The 19722-nt window shown below is 32.7% G+C and overlaps 2 protein-coding genes across 2 annotated transcripts in view; one reads left to right on the top strand and one right to left on the bottom strand.

Moving 5' to 3' along the window:
- Positions 1-19722, top strand: part of Maf-s (MAF bZIP transcription factor K) — a 475183-nt gene that overhangs the window by 110914 nt on the left and 344547 nt on the right. The gene's annotated exons all lie outside the window — the stretch shown is intronic.
- LOC143424442 (DNA mismatch repair protein MutL-like) lies at positions 11416-15198 on the bottom strand. Its single transcript, XM_076896498.1, has 11 exons — positions 15136-15198; positions 14779-15037; positions 14538-14701; positions 13801-14451; positions 13730-13759; positions 13519-13642; positions 13117-13458; positions 13013-13017; positions 12771-12944; positions 12675-12728; positions 11416-11529 (listed from the first exon to the last, which is right to left on the bottom strand). The coding sequence occupies exons 1-11, from the start codon at positions 15196-15198 to the stop codon at positions 11416-11418; spliced, it is 1980 nt and encodes a 659-aa protein (XP_076752613.1).

The following is a 19722-nucleotide window of genomic DNA, read 5'->3' on the forward strand; positions in this document are numbered from 1 at the left end:
CTTTTTAGGAAATAAGAAAAAGAAGAGAGCTCTGTTGAAGAACTTGCATTTTCATTCTTCTATCACCGCATAGTTCGTTTACATCGTGACATATCGAGGTCCACACCCTTCGCCGTAGTTCTGCAAATGTTTTACTTTTTGCGAATGCTACTATCCCCGGATCTCATATTTTCATAACAGGAATTCTGTTGGAACGTTGTAGCTCGATCGTTAATCCATTAACTGCCACCAAACCAATTAGGGATTTTGGAATTTTACGTACACCACTTGCCGTGAAAAATATATCAGGTGCGTTTGATAGTTTAATGTGAAGTGACCAAATATTTTACAATGGAATGTGTCTATTTTTTATTATCATATTGTAAACCGCAAAATATATTTCTTTCTAAATATAAAATAAATATTTAATATATATTTAAATATTAAAAAGCGATTTAATGTCTCTTTAATGTCAGATACATATGTATTCAATATTTTGTGCTTCTAGAGTATGCGTTACATACTCAACCTCTTCTTATTAGCCCCTTTTTTCATAGAACATGCTACAATCTCTATTTGGGACTTTTTAACAAATATAATAAGTATAAAACATTTTAATAACAAAGCATAATTTGAATATAATTAAATTGTCACATAACTTTTTGTGCATATATAACTTTTCCCAGCAAAAATGAAAGAAAAAAATTTGGCAGTTAATGGGTTAAGGTAGTTTCATCGAGTTTTAGGTTTTCTTCGGCTACTGACGGAATGCCTAAGTAACTTTGCAATTTCTGCCCAGCCCTAAGTAAGGCTACTTATGGAACTTTATTTTTCTTCCGGACGAACTACTGGCAAATATAAAGAGAATTCTCCGGAATTAATCTTGCGCAATTTAATATTGTAATTTCCTCGGGAGTTCCCGAACTTCTGCCCGGAGCCTTAAATATCGTGTTGAACTTGCTGATTTAATAACATCACCGATCAAAAACTTTCCCTCCCTCTTGCCCGCCGGAAGTCAAGGTAAGTACAAGAATCACGGAATTCCGCGTGGACGAATTTTATTCAATTGTTAGAATGAAATTATATAAATATAGGTTTTAACCAGTTAACTGCGTTCAACGTCCTTACACGTCAATCCAAAGTTCTATTGTGGTGCGGTTAACCCATTCGCTGCCAACCACGAGTATGAGTATACTCGTGGATTAGAGCAGAAATGGCAATGTTAATGCAATCACAAAATTTTGTGCTGCGAGGGAATGGATTGACGTGTGTATAAGTCGCGAAAAAGAAAAAATTATCATTCGATATAAAAACTTAACGTTTCGATAATACGCAACATAGATATCATTTAGTATTATGTTTCCTTTATATTAACAGTAAACCTGCTATAAATTTAAAAAGAAAATAGGTTCAACTCTTTGCAATAGAACAATGTATATCTACTTACAAAACTAGTTAATTATTTTGCTCGGTGCATTCGGGTACACCTTTTTACCTTTTTATTCCCCGACTTCCCTATAACAATCGTAATAATAAGTCGCGCGAACTAAGAAAGCCTTTGTTGCAACGCGATACTAATAAATTTTAATAAATCTTTTCATTGAATTTTTTTCAATTTTCTTTCAATGACAAATCTTTTACAATAGTATTAATTTTGTCATGTTTTACCGTTTTACTTTGATGTTTCTACAAATTTATTTTGGAATCATTTATATCGCGTTTAACGTGTATACACGTCGCCGCTTGATTTTAATTACGCACCTGGTGAGAGAATTTTCAAAATAAATTTCACAGCTATCTGGTTAATCAACATTTTAGAGTTTCACGTTTAAAAACGCTCTACTTCTTCCACATGGTTTTAGTTTCAAGTAATACCTGAGACATTCGCCAATGTTTTCCTTCCACGATCATTTCTACAATGTTTCAAAAATGACATTTCTGGAATCTATACAAATTAAAATAGAAAATATTAATCGACGACTAGTGATAATGTCCAAGAGTCTTTAAAATTGTTATACATTGAATGTTACACAGATGTTACAATTATATTTCACATTTTTAGAACAGCCAACTCCATTTTTCATAACTCGACGATAGAATCGATGTTAGCGGTATTTCAATTATTAAGATCTAGATTAAAGTGCGTCGCCGATATTCCGATGTTCCCTGCCGGAAAAGGGACGCGATGGATGAAAAGAAAACAAGGCAGCCGGGCAGAAATCAATTCTTTTTCGCGAGCGTTTTATTAAGCGAGCCTGAAAGATTCACGAGGTCTTTTTAATTACGTCCCACGGCAGAATTGAAGAGGTCGCGGGCCAGCCACGGGGCTACTTTCATTATTAACCGCGTATTCTGCTGAGACGCGGACCATTTTGGTCCCCGCGGCCATCGTTCGATCCTCCTCGTCAAATTCGGGAAATTATCCGCCGAACTCTCGCTAAACGAAGTCCGTGGCGTTCTGATTTCCGTCTGCGAACGGGGAACAGAATTTTTATGAGGAAACGTCGAAAGGAATCGCTACGAACGGGTGACAATGATTCAGGAACTCTGGGAACAATTTCTAAAATGAACGAGGCCATGTTTTTCAGGACAATTAACGCACGAGGTACGATAGAAACGCGATTTATTAACTTTTTAACTGCAAGTACTTTTAGCACAACCGATCGAAGAATAAAATGAAAATAAGTATACACATTCTAATATTATATTACTGAAGTAATATTCTATTTTAAAACATTTTTTTTATTATATATAGAAGCCACAGCCGCTATTTGATATTGGCAAAAATTAACATGTTGTTTATATACCTATTTTAGTAGAAAATAGGCCCAGCAAATTAGGGTTTTTCGCGTGCTAGATTATTTGATAATTTATGAGTGTTATTGACGTGAAGAAATTTAACCGTTTGCACTCCTTTGTCCAATGTGACTCAACATCAATAAATAACAAAATAAAACATATTTAAGTTTTAGATTACAACAAAGTTCGAGAGTTACATTTAATATAATTAATAAACAAAATTGTTTGCAAGTAGCCTTTGAAGTAAATTTCAAATGAAACACTTTAAGTAGTAGGAAGTTGTTGGCAACATTCAGAGTGCAAAGTGTTAACTTTGTAAATAAAAAATTCACTGCTGTCCATCGCGTAACTGAGATTATAATGTCGATCTTCCACGGACGTTCAGTTTTTAAAAGGTGGGCACGCGAAAAACATTTCTGTTCAATCCTCGTTACTATTCATTAAATAGAAAACGGAGCATTCGTCCGCGGTTATTCGATTGAGAATCAATATTCTCTGATGAAACTGTTTTTCGCTTCACCGTCAGGAATTGAACAGAATGTTTCCTTACCTTTGAAGATACTTCGAAAATCATAGTCGATGGAAGTCCGTGTACCAAATGTTGCAATTGTTCGCAGTACCACTAATGATTAATCAAGTACGATAGACACTTTATACTTTGCTCAGATTTTCTTGTAAATGCAAAACACATTTTCCACGCTACTGCTGGCGCACAGATCGTAGTCTATTTAAGTAGTAGGAACGATTCTTTTAGTGTCGATCGGTTGCATTTGTACACATCTTAACACTAAACCTACCAAAGTGATCGAATGATCACAAACCGCTTTTTAGACTTTAATCAAATTTGTTTTATATTTATTATATGAAGGTATTTTGCGTTTTATTGTCCGTGGTAAATTCTATATTACTTATAATCAATTGGAAAAGAGTATAACGTTTATTTGAAAAGCGATTTTTCATGGAAAGGATGCAGAAATTTATTATAAATTTAATAAATTGCAATTCAAAGTCATGCACACACCACAAGTAGGTTTATTAGAATTTTTGCGAGTTCGACGAATGATTCAGTTCACAAAGTCCAGTAGAATCAAACGTCACTGGTCAGACATCTCCTCGAAGGTCCCCGAACCTTCGTCGTTAACTCCTTCGCTATGGTACTCACTTCTAAACATGTTAATTTTCTTAAACGCAGCATGTAATTTCGTATGAAAACTTTGACTGCAGAATAAATCGTGGATAAAACACCGGTCAATGAAGGCGAGAACGATTCTGTACTATGGAAATAAAATAATGGACATTTTTAACGCAACCACAGACTCTTATTTTCGGACAAATTGTTGTTTGAAATGAGACTCTTGTATTCAAACGAGGAATCTTTCAACACTAATTGTCTGCGTTTCGAAACTACATGGCCATTCTATATATCTTCTATCAATTAATTTGAAAAACGGTAGAGGATGATCAACTTTGATTACTGTTGCTTACCTTAATATCCTTTTTCGAACCATGAGTTCATAGATTTCTACCAGATAAGACCGTGAAATGTTATCACATACCGAACCTGTAAGGCCATGAGATTATAAGTACTGTGCTACGCGAGCACAACAATCAATAACCCGTTCGCTGATCTTGTACTGCCATAACTGACGAGCATTTTAACCGATACCACGCAACTAAAAATTTTACACGTACCTGAGTTTGCATAGTTGACTTTCGACTTTACAACAATTACGTCGAAAACAGTGTCAATTTCCTACCATCTTTCTCTATACTAGAAAACGATGTACACCGAGTTTAAAAAACAGCCGTCGAAGCTGCGTCCATTTAACTTGGGAATTAGTGTGGCGAATCGAAGCGAGAGCATCAGCAGTGTATCAAAGGGATTACAATTGAAAAACAATCGACTCTGTGGCCAAAGGAGCTCGCGTGGAACTCGAGATTCCAATCAATCTTGGTAGTCGTCTTAAGCGGCTTTAGCAAGTGGTTCCTGTAACCGACAGGAGCGTAACACGATCTCAATCCCCCTTTGCAAGACGTGGAACCCGTTGCCACCGACACAGGGGAGGATTGGGAAGGATATATCCTGTTAATTACGCAATCCCGGCTTTGGCTATGACGTTAGACGTCCTGGCCAGGACGTCTGTACCATGACAGCTCGTATTTCCCGTGTAGACGAATGTAGTACCGCGAGCGGTCGCTTCGTTTTCTGCTATTCTGTGTTTTAACACTTCACAGACAGATTTAATTTTTTAAGAGAATTAAATAAACATCTATGTCACTATTTTTGATAAAATTTTATTTTATTTTTAATTAATTTTATTACCCTTAATTAATTAATTTTTGATAAAATTTTACAAAGTTATTTAGTTACTTACATATCTTGATATCTTCATCGTAGTTCTTTAATTCCTTATCACTTTCATTGTCACAGTTTTCCGATTCATTATCACTTCCTACATCGGATAACTTATCTGTATACAATTTTCTTTCAGATTTCTACATCTTCTACAAAACAATCTTATCTGCTTGCTATTTTAATAGAGTAACTTGATAGAGAAAATAAATCGAAAGTTACTCAAATAAAAGTTCTTCGAGCGGGAAGAAAGTTGAGGATGTTGTCGAAGATCATAAAGAGAGCATCAATGATTGATTTATGAGGATAGGTGAGAAATTTGTGGTCCAATACACCAATTGACAATTCAATTTTGTATTCTGTGAATATTTAATTCAACTTTTAATTCACCTTTGATTTGTACACACTCTATCATTAATACGATTACTTATCTCTGCATTCGCACGATTATTACTTATCCCTGCATTCTTCATTATAAGCGACTAATAATCGATCTTTACTCGTCACAAAAGATCAGTTTCGCTGTAACAAAGAATTTGTTGAAAATGTATCCTTTCCCGTGTGAAAATATAAAAGAAAATCAACAAAAACGGTAAATCAAAAAGATTCTCGAGATTATAAACAGGTCTATTCAATCCCACGCAACGCTTAGAGATACATATTCCATGGAAATGAATAAAAATTTCGACTTTAACGCGACATTTACATAATCGCGAAAGATTCAAAGCTGCAGAAGGAAGAGTATTTCGTTTCTTATCATTTAAATGAACAGGTGACACACAAGTTGCTCCCACATTCAATACGAGCTTAGTGGCAAAGTTAGACAACATACGAGGATTCTCCAATTTAAAAGTTTTAAACAGAAATCATAAAATAATGAAATCAATAGATAATAATCAGGTACTTTATTTTTTACATCTATAGATATATACATATTGTATTGTATCTATATATCGTTGTATATTTATTCAAAATAAGATATTCATTCAATATAGAAATATTCTTCATATGATTACTTATTCAATATAGGATACTAAAAATCATAATTACACTGATGCGCTAATATAATTATGTTCGATAACAACCATCGGTCGATTACCTAACGCTGAAGTTTCTCTTTTGCACTATTGACTTTGATTAATATCACGATATGAAACGGTTCAGCAGATTCTCTCTATCCATTAACTTGCATATAAATTGAACCTTTTTAAAATCTAAGGCACAGATTTTTTCTCTTATACATTTAAATAACCTCTCTAAAAGACTCTTTCTATGAATTAAATTTTCCGTTCAGCGAACACAAATTGGTAATTTGTGGTAGCTTCAGATTACTTGTATCGTGAGCTTTAAGCGGTAACTTAAATAGCACCCGAATATTTAGGACGATATAACAATATGGCATAATTAACTTTTTATAATAAATTTACTAATCTACCTTAATCTAAGTAGAGTGGGGAAATATAATTCTACGATTGAAACGATTGATATTCTTAACTGAATTAAGCGCGATCTGTTTGGTTACATTGCACAATCCTGTTTTAATTCTACTTTAATTCTGCTTATATACGGAAAGTTAAACCAGTCGAAAACCAATATTGGTTCACTTTCGGACGCTATATTGTCGTGGAGGTAGAACCATGGAAAAATTCATCGGGATAACTGTCTTAGAATTACACGACCGAACGGAACGGTACTTAAGCTTTTTATATTTATGGTACGTCAATTACTATTGGGTTAAGGCATTAAAGATACGAATCTTTACAAATTCTAATGCAACCTTTTGTGGCAGTCCGCAACATCCACCATTAGAGGGATAGCAACATTGTGATACATGATACAGTTTCCCGAAAGAACTTGTTTCCTACACTATTTCTATATATACAATTTTCGATCTGGCCCTAAGATCCTCGCATTTACGGCGCAACTTCGCCATTTTGGTACCCTTAATGATGATGAGTCCATTGACAGAGACCAAAACGTTCTTCCCTTATTCTCTTCCCTTAAATTAACACGTTGATTACCAATTACGAGACAACCAGCACTCTGAGTCAAGACCACAAACTAATACATTGTCTCTTCAACATTTTAAGTTGCATTTCAATTGTCTGTGTCCAATTAGTTTTATCATCCAGTAAATGACTAAAAAACATATAGAGTTTTCCGTTTATTTTAAATGCTTCATCATAATATTTTAATTTCTCTTCCACCTTATCTTTTGAACCGCCAATGCTAATATAATTTTGTACTGTAAAATACATAATTATTGCAATTTGCCGTGTAATGCCAGTTACATTAGAATGATTAAAGCCAAATATCTTTACTCCAATATTATAAGCAATAGTACACATGTTAAGTGCACTTTGGTTATAATATAATGAATTTAGATAATCCCTTTCTTGCCAACAAAATTTACTAAGTTTTGAATATGTATTTGCAACAATTCGAACAATCTGAATAGTTTTCCTATGGTCTTTACCATAATGTTTTTTTGTACATGAATAAATTTCCTTATTAATGCTTAAAGCATTAATCCACTCATCTTTATTATTGTTGGACCAATAAGTAACGTCCTTCGCAATTTTCAGAAGATCAAGATACTTGTCAGAGTGAAACAGCTTGGAAGAGTCCAACATTCTATTGTATATATCTAAATCTTTAATTTGATCATATTTTTCTTTCAAAGTCTGTATTATGTCAAATTTTCCATTTGTGTCATCTAAGTGGAGTATGTACTTTGTAACTTCAATGAATAATCTTTCGTAAGCAGTTTTACTTTTATTTGGATATTTATTTTTTTTTATTTTACTTTTATTATCTGACATAGATATTGTGAAAGCTAACTCTCTGAGAATTAATAGATATTTTGTTTTGTGACTTATAATAGTATCAGACTTTAATGTATCTTCCAATTTCACTAAAATTTCTAATGCTTCATCAGAGCGCCTATTTCTACTTTTTATCTTGACAATTAATAGTTCCCTGTCTATAAAGCCTGGATAGTTCTTTTCTATTATCTCTACAAATTTTTCTTCTATCTGTCTCCCTTTTATTAATATTTGATGCATTATCTTACTTTCTTTTTTAGAGCTTTTATAGCTGTTAGACTCAAGTTTGCTACATACCTTCTGATTCATTATCTCCACAACACTCTTTATTAACTCTATAACATCATTATTATACCGTGTACTGCTCTTGTACTCTTGCACTATTCCTATACTCTTTCTTAGTAGTACATTAATGAATTTATCAAGATGTGTAAGATCTTCAAATATTAAATTTATATCTTTAACATTAATCTTCTTTTTAAAAACTCTATCGTAAAATATTTTGTAAAGCTCGAAATCTTCAAAATCTACATTCAATAGAATATTGAGATACTTATCATACTCTGTTCTATTTAACAAGTTATCGATCAGTTTTATTAGATTATTTCTGTTAATGATATTATTAGTTTTTTTCTCTTTTACACTAGTTTCAATCAGCTTCACAATATAAGGCGACAAGAATTCTACATCTATTAAATTACATATAGTTCCAAATGTCTTGTATTGCAGACATTTGTCAGTATGGTCTGCTGATTTACTGTTTTGTTTCATTAATGCTCCTGCTTTTATATCTTGCCATATTAATTCATTTAAAAATCTTTCACTACTGAATATCTCTTTTATATTAAATTCTATTTTATACTCATTGTATGCATCATAAAACGTTCTGATTATATTTCCAATAGTTTGTTTGAGGTCGATTTCCAAAGTTATGTTATCAACTTGTATACAGACATTATTGAAAGAGTCGACTTGATCAACTAGTCGCTTCATTTTTGGTTCTTCTTCTATTAGTTCTTGAAATTTAGATTTGAGATTATTACGTTCACTAAAAACAAGTACTTTACTGTCACTATTTTTGTTTAAAATAAACTCACTTAAATGAATAATGTTTATCTGCTTAAAATCGTTAAAATCATCATTTATTACCTCGTTAATGCCATCTATAAACTTAACAACATCTGCTACAACTTTTGACATTTTGTTATCAAAACCTTTACCCTCTTCTATATAGTATCTACAGACCAAGTCAAATTTACCTTCATCTATCTTGTAATTCTTTAGCTTCTTCATTAACTCTTGTTGTTCTTCTCTATAAATGTCAGGGCAATGTTCTTTAATCTTTCTCAACCTTATAAACTGTTCAAATAATTCTCTTCTTGCCTTATCGTCTAATTTCTTCATTGAATCCTCTTCCTGACTTGTTGTATTCAAGTCTTCATCTGTACTTGCCTCGCTATCTAATTTCTTCAATGAATCCTCTTCTTCACTTGTTCTATTCAAGTCCTCTTCTGTTCCTGCCTCGTTATCCAATGTCCTCATTGAATCCTCTTCTTGACTTGTTCTATTCAAGTCCTCGATAATAGACATAAATTTAAAATACTCTTCTATGTATTCCTTCACATCACTGTTATTATTGTTTAGCGATTTATTTGGAAACACTGATTTCACAAACTTATAACCAAATAAATTTTTTGCTTCTTGTTCGGGTAAAACCTCGCCTGACACATTAAATTCACCTTGTAATTGCTCAAGGTCTGTACTAAGAGATTGTTCAATCTTCTCAGGGCCTACACCGAATGATTGAAATGTTTTATGTACACTCTCAGCAAAATAATATTCTAAAAGTTTACCTCTCAGGTTGATAATTGCCTCCTTAAACTCTTGTATACCAAATCGGTGAAATTCATGAACAAAATTATTTCTTAAATGCTTTAGTTGCTTTTCTACACAATTAGTGTTTGCTTCTTTGATTAAACCTTCATTTAAGTCTAGGCCAGGATAAATATTTACAATGAACTCAAACCATTGCTCTTGCCAATCTACGCCATCTTTATAAGCATTTAATATGAAATCTTTAAGTTGCATGTCAGTTACTGCATTATTTTCTACTACATTCTTTTTTTCATTGTCAGGAAATAATTTAAAAAAGTTAAATTTAAGCAAGTTTTCACTACGAGACTCATCGTCCTTTTGCATTAGACATTCCAAATATCGATTCAATTCAATAAAAAACTGATCTTTGCATTCTTTATTTTCCCCATTATAACAGTATTTAATAGCACGGATCACACCATCAAGTTTGATAATAGTGTTCGCTGATCTTTTTAATATTATGCTTCGCATTTTCCCAATATTATTTTTCATACTCTTATTATTACCATAAAAGAAGTTCATAACCTTTTCCTTATCCTCAGAATCATGAACAATTGAAAATGTTTCCAAAAATAAAATAAAAAAATTAACTTCTTCGTAAGGTGAATTGTTGTTGTTATTTAACAAAGCTTGTAAGCGTTTCTGAAGATTCAAAATTTTTCTTTTTGTTATTACTATCTCTTCAATAGGTTCTTCATTAGAAGCGCTTTGTTCTGTATTCCACGAAGTTTTGGATTCAGATTTTCCTACTATTTCAAGAGATTTATTTATTATTTCTGTCCCAAGTAATAAAATAATATCTTCATTTTTCCGTTCAAGGGCAACATCAAAAGGAGTTTCATTATTATTGTTTTCAATAGATATATCTGCTTTCTTTTCTAGAAGATATTCAACTATTCGTACATCCTCTACATAGATAGCATAATGCAGAGGTATATTACCATCAAAGTTCCTACAATTAATGTCTACTGATAGTGTTTGTATAATCTTTTTTACCTCTTCGAAATTCTTTTCACTTATATTGTGTAGTAATTGTACTGTATTAATATTTTTCTTTATACTATCCATCTTTTATTCTAAAACAATAAAATATGGGTATTGTAAATTTACTGACGCTTGTAAAAGTTTTACAGTATTAATAGAAGTTTGTTATTTATGTTTCTCATCAAAGTCTAAACCTTATTTAGATCCTATTTAAATTATATAAATAATTTTGATTTAATTAAATACCAAATTTAAGTCGTTGATTATTAAAAGAAACTTTGGTTTACAGTTTTTTAATTTCTTTGGTCAATTTTACCTTTATCTCAAACAAATGTTATAATTACCTGGATATTGCTTTGGTCTTCATTTGAATTTGAAAACTATTGATCGGAGTAAATTCTCTCTGTACTTGCAGTAACAATTTAAGTAATACAACTCGAAGTATTTGATATATACTAAAAACTATTATCTTATCTGCAAACTGGCGCTACTGAATCACCTTTCATTCTGAAGGGTTTCCCCTGAAGCCTGCACTCGCAATTTAAGTCCATGATGTAAAATAAGCTTTACGTACATATATATCACACTACTCTATCCACCCTATACAAGACTGCACTTAATTTTAAAGTAAAACAATTTCAAAATTTGTTGATTTTTTAATTTAATTATTTTTATTTTCCTAATAGCACTCGACACCTCGAATTCATAAATGTACTAGATGAGTCATAATCTGATTGGTCCGTACAAGCGTACCATCTTTACTTACCCAGACAACACAAGATAAGATGGTGGCGACACCATACCGGCACTGTGGCGACACTTCCGAGGAGTGTCAGCAGATCCGTAGGCATCTGCGTCCGTATTTGTTAGCTAAAATGCCGGCACGCAGTGGCAACACGTTCTAATCACCAGCGTGACACGCGTGTCATCGTTCCATTCAAAAATTTTTTCTGCATTGGCGTAGGCGTCACATTTGTTAATGGGGAACCACCTGTTATTTCGTACAAATTAAATACGTCAGAGTTTAGATATCCACATACAAGTACTGACAGACGTTTTGGTAGTTCTTTGCCAACATTTATAGTTACTGAGAGAGCCATATATATTTTTTCAATTCGTCAGGAAAATTCATGCCAATAGAGAGTATTAAATACGATGGCAGCATATTGTTTAAGGAAATGTAATAAATGATACATTTACTTATAAAATGTTGAACCAATTAAGTTACGTTTACTTTACTAGCGTATCACAATTTTCAGGTGAAAATATTGAACGTAATTATTTGTTTTCCTTTGGTACATATATTCTTGTGGTACATGGTTTTATCGTTTGTAAGGATTATTAAATATAAAATATATCTTTGTTACATGAATTTTTAACGATGAGTTGAAAAAATATTTATAAAATAAGTGTATATATTTTTACGATAAAGTAATTAATGACTTTTCTGAAAAAATCGCTGTATTAAGTTATAGTTTATAGAAAATAATAAAAAGAAGTTTTTATATCTTTCTTTCGTATCAGTGTATCTATTTTCGAATCGAAATAAATAAATTGCTTAGTTTAGTCATTTTTAAGATTCGTTTATAATTTTAATGGAAACAGCTTCTCCATTAATATATATCAACCTACACCACTGCCAGGCGTGTTACTATGGTGAGCTGATAGTGTCATTGGCACTGCCGCGTCGCCCCACTGCTAAGACTATTTTGTTACGAGAGCTGAGTAGCAGCACTGTCCTAGCACATTGCTTCGTTCCACCAGGTGTCACTGGTGTGCCAATTCCTGGTTGCCTGGGATAACTTTAAGCGAATTATATCGAATTAATCTAACAGTTTTTTAGAGTTAAGTTAACTTACTTGCGAGAACACTACTTGCGTAGGTTTAAACGTATTAATGTGTAAGTTAATAAGCTCTTAAATTTAACATAACATATGAAAACAAGTATTACATACCGGGACGGTATTCTTGTGTCGTGTTTCCAAATCTGTTAATTCCATCAAAGGTACTATGAACGGTCGCCCGTGAGTGCATCGATTAGGGCACTTTGTTTTGTATAATAATTTTAAAAGCCACTTGCATTCTTTTAATGTTAGTGGAACTCCAAATCTGATGCACCCTGAAATACTCTATGTTAGTTAGTAGAACGAATGTTACATTACTATGAACAAATAAATGAGATTGTTATTTTACTCACATTTACTTTTAAAATATATAATATAATCATTTATATTTTGCGTATACTTTTTATTTGTTAATTTATTTATGAAATAGTAATTTAAGAAAAAAGGAAAAACGTACCGTGACAGGCTTCCATAGTGATGGCATTGTGAATGGTAAGAGGTAAACTATTGAGTTGATAACAACCATAAGTTGTGAAACGTTGAAACAGTTCATTCAAAAGACTTTCTGTATTTAACTTTAACTTTAATTCATTAAAGTAGTATTTGTTCTTTTGTAAACATTCTGGTACAGCATATACCATTATGGTGTCGTTACTCATCATACTGAAACTTATGCCAAATTTTTTCACCATCTTTTGATTTGATAAAAGTAGATTACAGCTATCTGCAGATAGTTTTATAATGATAGGATTTTTCAATTTAGCAGGAAACAACCGACTCTTCAGCTGTATCTTGTACTCTACAAATTAATTTTACAATTATAATGTCAATTTATTACTGTAACTTATTGTTAACTTACTGCTAAGCAACTCTTCATATCTTATCCTTTCATGAATGACATGTTGATCCATCAATAAAAGAATCTTCATATTGTTTTGACTTGTTATTCCTACTATCAGTTTGTTGTTCATCTGTCCTAATACCTTAGAAAATAAAAATTACTGTAATTTACTGTATAGTTGAATTGCCTTTGAAGTATACTATTATATTATAGTTTTAACTATACTTACTTTTATTGTTTTCAAGAGTTCTCTGTTTAACTTGAACTCCCAATATCGTTGAATAATTTATATCGACATACATTGATATCTTGATGAGGTAATATATCTGGAACTAAGAATCTGGACCAGGTAGACCAATCAGAAAAAGTTAATTGAATGTTTCTATTCATAATATTGTCTTTTTGTGAAATAGGTGTAATCAACTTAGATAAATCTGTATTTACAAGCATTTTGTTGCTTTTAAATTGTTCAGCAGGTCTCCCATTATATCTTAAATCTTTAACGGATAATGGTGTAATGTCTTTGGTACAAATTTTTAATAGCATATCTCTAATGCTTCGCAGTAAATCATGAACATTGGAAAAAATTAATGTTTTTTTTCCATTTTCTATCATAAAGACCTCCTCCTTCCTTGGTATCTTTCCACCCTGTTCTGTTTCAGTGAACTTCAACAAATTGATAAAAATAGTTGCAATTATTTGCAAAATCAAAGGGCAATGTACTAATTTATTATTTAAGAAAATATACTGAGTGGCGATAGATTTAACATTAGTCAGTCCAATGAAAGCACAAAATTTAACATCAGATTTCTCCATAGATTTTATATACCACATCTTGTTAAGTAACACCTCTCTGTTATATAGTAATTTGAAGATATCTACTGGATTGTGTGGCTTAGTGATTGCCATAGTAACCTTTCCTTCTTGATCACCTCTAATGGTAAATGAAGTCTGAAGATATTTAAATAATTAAATATATAGAATATAAATTCACAAATATGAAGAACCAAGTACAAATTATTTAAACATGTATTCACATATGGGTTGGCTATGGCAAGGTTTCCAATCAAATAATACATGAAAGATGTATCCCATTTACTTAAACATAATTCATGGAATCCATAAATGCATATCGTAGTGCCCTGGCTAGGTCTTCTATTAATTCTAATAATCTTTGGCTCGTGGTAGGCTTTGAAAATTTATGAAAACCAAGAACTAGTAAATTTACGTGTAGTAGCATTCAAATCGAATACTTTTCTATACAAAAATTACCCACTTTCATATATGTTCTAAATGAGTTGTAATATTTGAAAGCAACCATCACAGCATTGAATAATCTACGAATTAGCGTTTGCTTTCTTCTGTTACAAATATTATATACGTTCGAACAATGCAAATTTTCATTATTGTACTCACCAATCGTTTTTAATTGTACTTTCGGTATCCCTATACCATTATCTATTACTTGAATCTTACGCTCTTTGCTGTGAATTCGTATCGCAATTGAAGTAGCATTGGCGTTCAGAGAGTTGGATACCTATTGCACAGGATATCATAAAAGTTTCGAAAAGATTGTGCAACATAAAAAAAAATACGAATAAAACATTGTACTCATTTTAATGGGAAAAGGTATACCAATTCTGATATGCAGTCAGCAATGTTCGTTACATTAGTTTTACCGATAATTGACGCCTCCATTTTAGCATTTAAGATAGAACATGTAACAACGAAATTTACGGTGCGCGCTATTATCTCCATCTACTAACTCTCATTAAAAGAATATGATCTATGCCGGGGATTCTTAAACTTACGTAATCCGAGCACCCCCTCTTGAACAACACATTTTTTCGGGATCACATAAATAATTGTTTAATACTAAACAATAGTTAATTACTTTTGAAGAGTAATATTATTTTGTGCTTGATTATTAGAGCAAATTACATACCAAGGTACCAAAAGAAGAAACTTGCGAAGGAAATCAAGTTTCATTAATATCGAAGGAAAGTATGATAACTATCCCCTTTGTTTTTCTTTTTTTAATATGTTTATAAAAATTTCTTTATTTTATTACAACTACTAAAAAATGTTCCCTTGTCGCCGTTGTAATTTCACATAATTGTCAGGAACGATGATCGAATACTTTACGCACGCAGATTATGTGCTAGAGCTTTACACAATTTTTGTTCTCTTCTATGTTCGACTACAAGAGCATTCAAATATGATTTACGAACGTCCAATCGTGTGCAGAGAAGAAAGGATTTACGAAACGAGTATTATGCGTATTTTTCTGTTGATGCTTGCATGTATTCGAAAGGTATACACTTAAGACGATTCCGTTACAATTTTACTCGGCTTCTCGTTAATCTTCACTTGGAATTGGTACACTGTTCACTGCACGTTGTTAATCTGTAAACGTGTCTAAATCGTACCATCACATATAGAAAACTTAACAATCGCGGCAGATATGTCAAGTGTTCTAATTTTGTGATCAAAAGAATTTCAAGTTATAGCTAACTCTTTCTCGAAACATAATTCACCATCGATCCACGAGTCTCTTTCATAATTAATTCGTTATCAAATATTGTTATCTATCATAATCTTTCCTCATAATGATCGTCTCTGTTTCTCCCTATCACACGAATAATTAACAAACACAATCAAAAGAAACTTAATTTATATAAAATATGTAGTTACATCCGTACATATTTAGATACGTGACGCGTCTAAGAAATTTCGTCGTTTCTTTATTTGCCGTTAACATAATATATGTATATCAATATAATCGACATTATTACAATCATCACGGCCAACAGAACAGTATGTTCTTTTTTAAAATAGTAAAAAAAATGCTTGACCAGACACGGTGAAAGAATTACACAAAACTAGTCGTAACATTACCATTAAATTTGATCTACGTACGTGAACCTAATGCTTCAGATGTGTACATATTATATACAATGAAGATCGTAAAATATCCCTCAAGAATGTCTATATAACTGAAATTATTGCTATGCTTCTGCAAAACGATAATGTTTCACACGTTTCTGACCAATTTGAATACTGTTAACTCCTATTACAAATACTGTACTACGCGTCCCCGATCTTGAATCCTGCGACCTTTAGGCTCCAGGTAAGCAAACTTCAGGAAATCCAGCTACAGTACCTAAATACTAGGAATCAAAGATAACCATCTCCGCCAACATCCGTGCCACCTTTCAAAAGTGACGAGAAGGGCGGCACCAACACAAACAAATGAAGTGATTGGCTTACCAAAAAATGTACGATGGCCAATCACCGAAACAGATGAGTCAAACAAGATGTTTATAAGCCGACACAAAAATTCGTCAAAAACAGATAATCATAGAGATTCCTAGTTGGAGGTTAGAGTCTGCTATACCAAATAAATGTATCACGGAACTTATGACTCATTTATTAAAGCATTTAGAAAAGTTTGCAACGTATAACTGACATTGAAACTGGTTCAATGTGAACACTGCGCGTCAGTTCACAGGAAGTCCTTCAGTAACGGTTCAACTGCGCATCGATCGTTGAGTGGAGAAATCCTCTGTCGTTCAACGTTTTCGAGCTATTTACAAAACAACAAAACAAGTGGAATATACTAGAGAAAGGACATGAACGTCAAGTCAATCTGAATTTGCACGATTATTGTTTTGCTTGTGTTTGGTAAGCGATAGCTTATAGGAAATCTAGTGCTATTTATCGTTATATATCGCTACCAAGAGTTTCCTTATAGATTGTACAACCGGTTTGGAATAATAAAATATAACGCCTCCTTGACAGTATGCTTTAACTATGTTCTTAACGTTAAAGAATTTTTGTTTTACAAAGTAAATTTACTAACGACAGAAGTGAGTCTTTTGAAAACAGAATTTGTATGCGTACGAGATTACCGGCTCCCTACAGTCTTCAAGGCGATCTTGTTTCGCGCTTCACGTGTATAGACTAAATTTCAAAGAAAAAAGAAGTTCACGTTCGTTCCTAAATAAACGATGTCATTGCGATAACAAAATGTACAATGCTAACTTAAGATCCTTCATATAATCATGAATTCTACAATTGAAAAGTTTCGTTTTATCTTTGAAACTTGTACTTATTTTATTAAATGAGAAATGTGGTTTAGCTTTCGACTACCTCCTCGCATCTACCACAGACTAATGACAGCGTTATGCATACGTTTCAGATTTATCAGTTACTGAGAACACAGGAAGAAAAACTTTTTAAGGTCATTGTCCTAAAACGTTAATAGTTTGCCGGCGATGCACGAAACAGTTTAACACGTTCACGCCGAGGCGAAAATCTACATTTTTTTGAGCGCACATTTCTTGCATCAAGCACTTATTTTTTTTAACGACTAATTTTCTGAAAACGCGTGACCCACGAGTGGGTCACGCCGCCCCACGGAACAGTCAAGTGTGACCCACCGTTGGGACACGCCGCCTCACGGAACAGTCAAGTGTGACCCACCGGTGGGTCACCCCGGCGTGAACGTGTTAATCTAAAAAAACAGCCTTGACTGGACGCTTTGCTTTGCAAATTTATGACATATCACATCAGCATAAATTTCCACAAACCGTGCTACTAATTGCAGAAATTGATGCCAATCAAAATGTGGAATTAATTCACAAAGTTTGAATCTGTTTTTTAACACCGCAGTTTATTAATATAAACAAGTTATTATATCTCTGTTTCGTGTCAGTATATCTATCTTAGAATCAAAATAAATAAACTGCTTAGTTTAGTCATTTTTAGTATTCGTTTATAATTTTAATGGAAACAGCTTCCCCATTAGTAAATGTCAGCCTAGGCCACTGCCACGCGTGTCACTATGGTGAGCTGATAGTGTCATTGGCACTGCCGTGTCGCCCCTATGCTATTCGCGGTGCTCTGATAGTGCCGTGACATGAGTGTCGCCCCAGTGCTAAGACTATTTCGTTACGAGAGCTGAGTAGCAGCACTGTCTTAGCACAGTGCTACCACAGTATACAGTAGCGCAACTGGCACGAATTTGTGTTAAAAAATTGAATGCGCATGCGCGAAACTAGGCTCCGAATCGCAGTGCCATCTGAACTTCTGCCTCACTTGCTCTTTAGTTTTTCTTTCTCTCTCTTTCTTAGCAAATAAAAAGACGATTGAATATCTAACCAAACCTGAAGCTGAATTTGGAGGGAATTCAATATCTGTTGAAAGTTGCTTGAAAGCGGTGAAGCACGTTCAAGCTATTTCGAATATTTTAGAAGAAAAAGGAAAGAAAGCGAAAAAGAATCAATTTAAAATAATTGTTAATTTCTAAAAGTATTTTGATAAATAATTTAAGGGAATTGTTAATTTATATAAATATTTTATATTGTTTTGTAATTTTCTATAATACATATTTTTTGTTATAGTATTACATGTGCAGAAGGGGCTATAAGAATTGAAGAATTTTTCATTATATTTCCTCTTGTTTATCTTGTATAATATTTATGTTCTTACATTTTTATAGTCATACTAACATGTGTATTTTATATTTTTTCGATTTTTGCTTTCTTTCCTTGTTTTTCAGTGTATTAGAAATAATTCATTCATTATTTTTATTAAATTTTGATTAACTAAACGTAAAAATAAGTTGGGCAGATAGAGAGTAAAAAAATGCAAGTGAGATTGAAATCCAGGTGGCACTGCGATTTGGATTCTTCTGTCGCGCATGCGCACTCAATTTTACGGTATACCGACATCAAAGGTGCCGACAGAGAGTTTCGCTACTGTATACTGTGGTGCTACCGCGGAATTCGTTCCACCCAGTGTCATTGGTGTGCCAATCGCTGGTTATCTGGGTTGCTTCCATACTTTCAATGGAAGCTTAATGGCAAAGTTGAACGACATACGAGAATCCTCCAGTTTAAAAATTTTAAACAGAAAATTTCATATAATGAAATCAATAGATAATAAGTTTCTTTATTTTTTACATCTACAGATATATACATATTGTATTGTATCTATATATCGTTGTATATTTATTCAAAATAAGATATTCATTCAATATAGAAATATTCTTCATATGATTACTTATTCAATATAGGATACTAAAAATCACAATTACACTGATGCGCTAATATAATTATGTTCGATAACAACCATCGGTCGATTACCTAACGCTGAAGTTTCTCTTTTGCACTATTGACTTTGATTAATATCACAATATGAAACGGTTCAGCAGATTCT

This window comes from Xylocopa sonorina, chromosome 6 (assembly GCF_050948175.1).
Source record: "Xylocopa sonorina isolate GNS202 chromosome 6, iyXylSono1_principal, whole genome shotgun sequence".
NCBI classification, from domain to species: Eukaryota; Metazoa; Arthropoda; class Insecta; order Hymenoptera; family Apidae; genus Xylocopa; species Xylocopa sonorina.

Bases quoted from the DNA above. Each gene is read 5' to 3' on its own strand.
- LOC143424442 (XM_076896498.1), bottom strand. From the start codon at position 15,198: ATGGAGGCGTCAATTATCGGTAAAACTAATGTAACGAACATTGCTGAC. The intron at 15,038-15,135 runs GTATACCTTTTC...CCTGTGCAATAG, and splicing joins CTGACTGCATATCAGAATTG to GTATCCAACTCTCTGAACGC. The intron at 13,643-13,729 runs GTAAGTATAGTT...TTATTTTCTAAG, and splicing joins AACTCTTGAAAACAATAAAA to GTATTAGGACAGATGAACAA.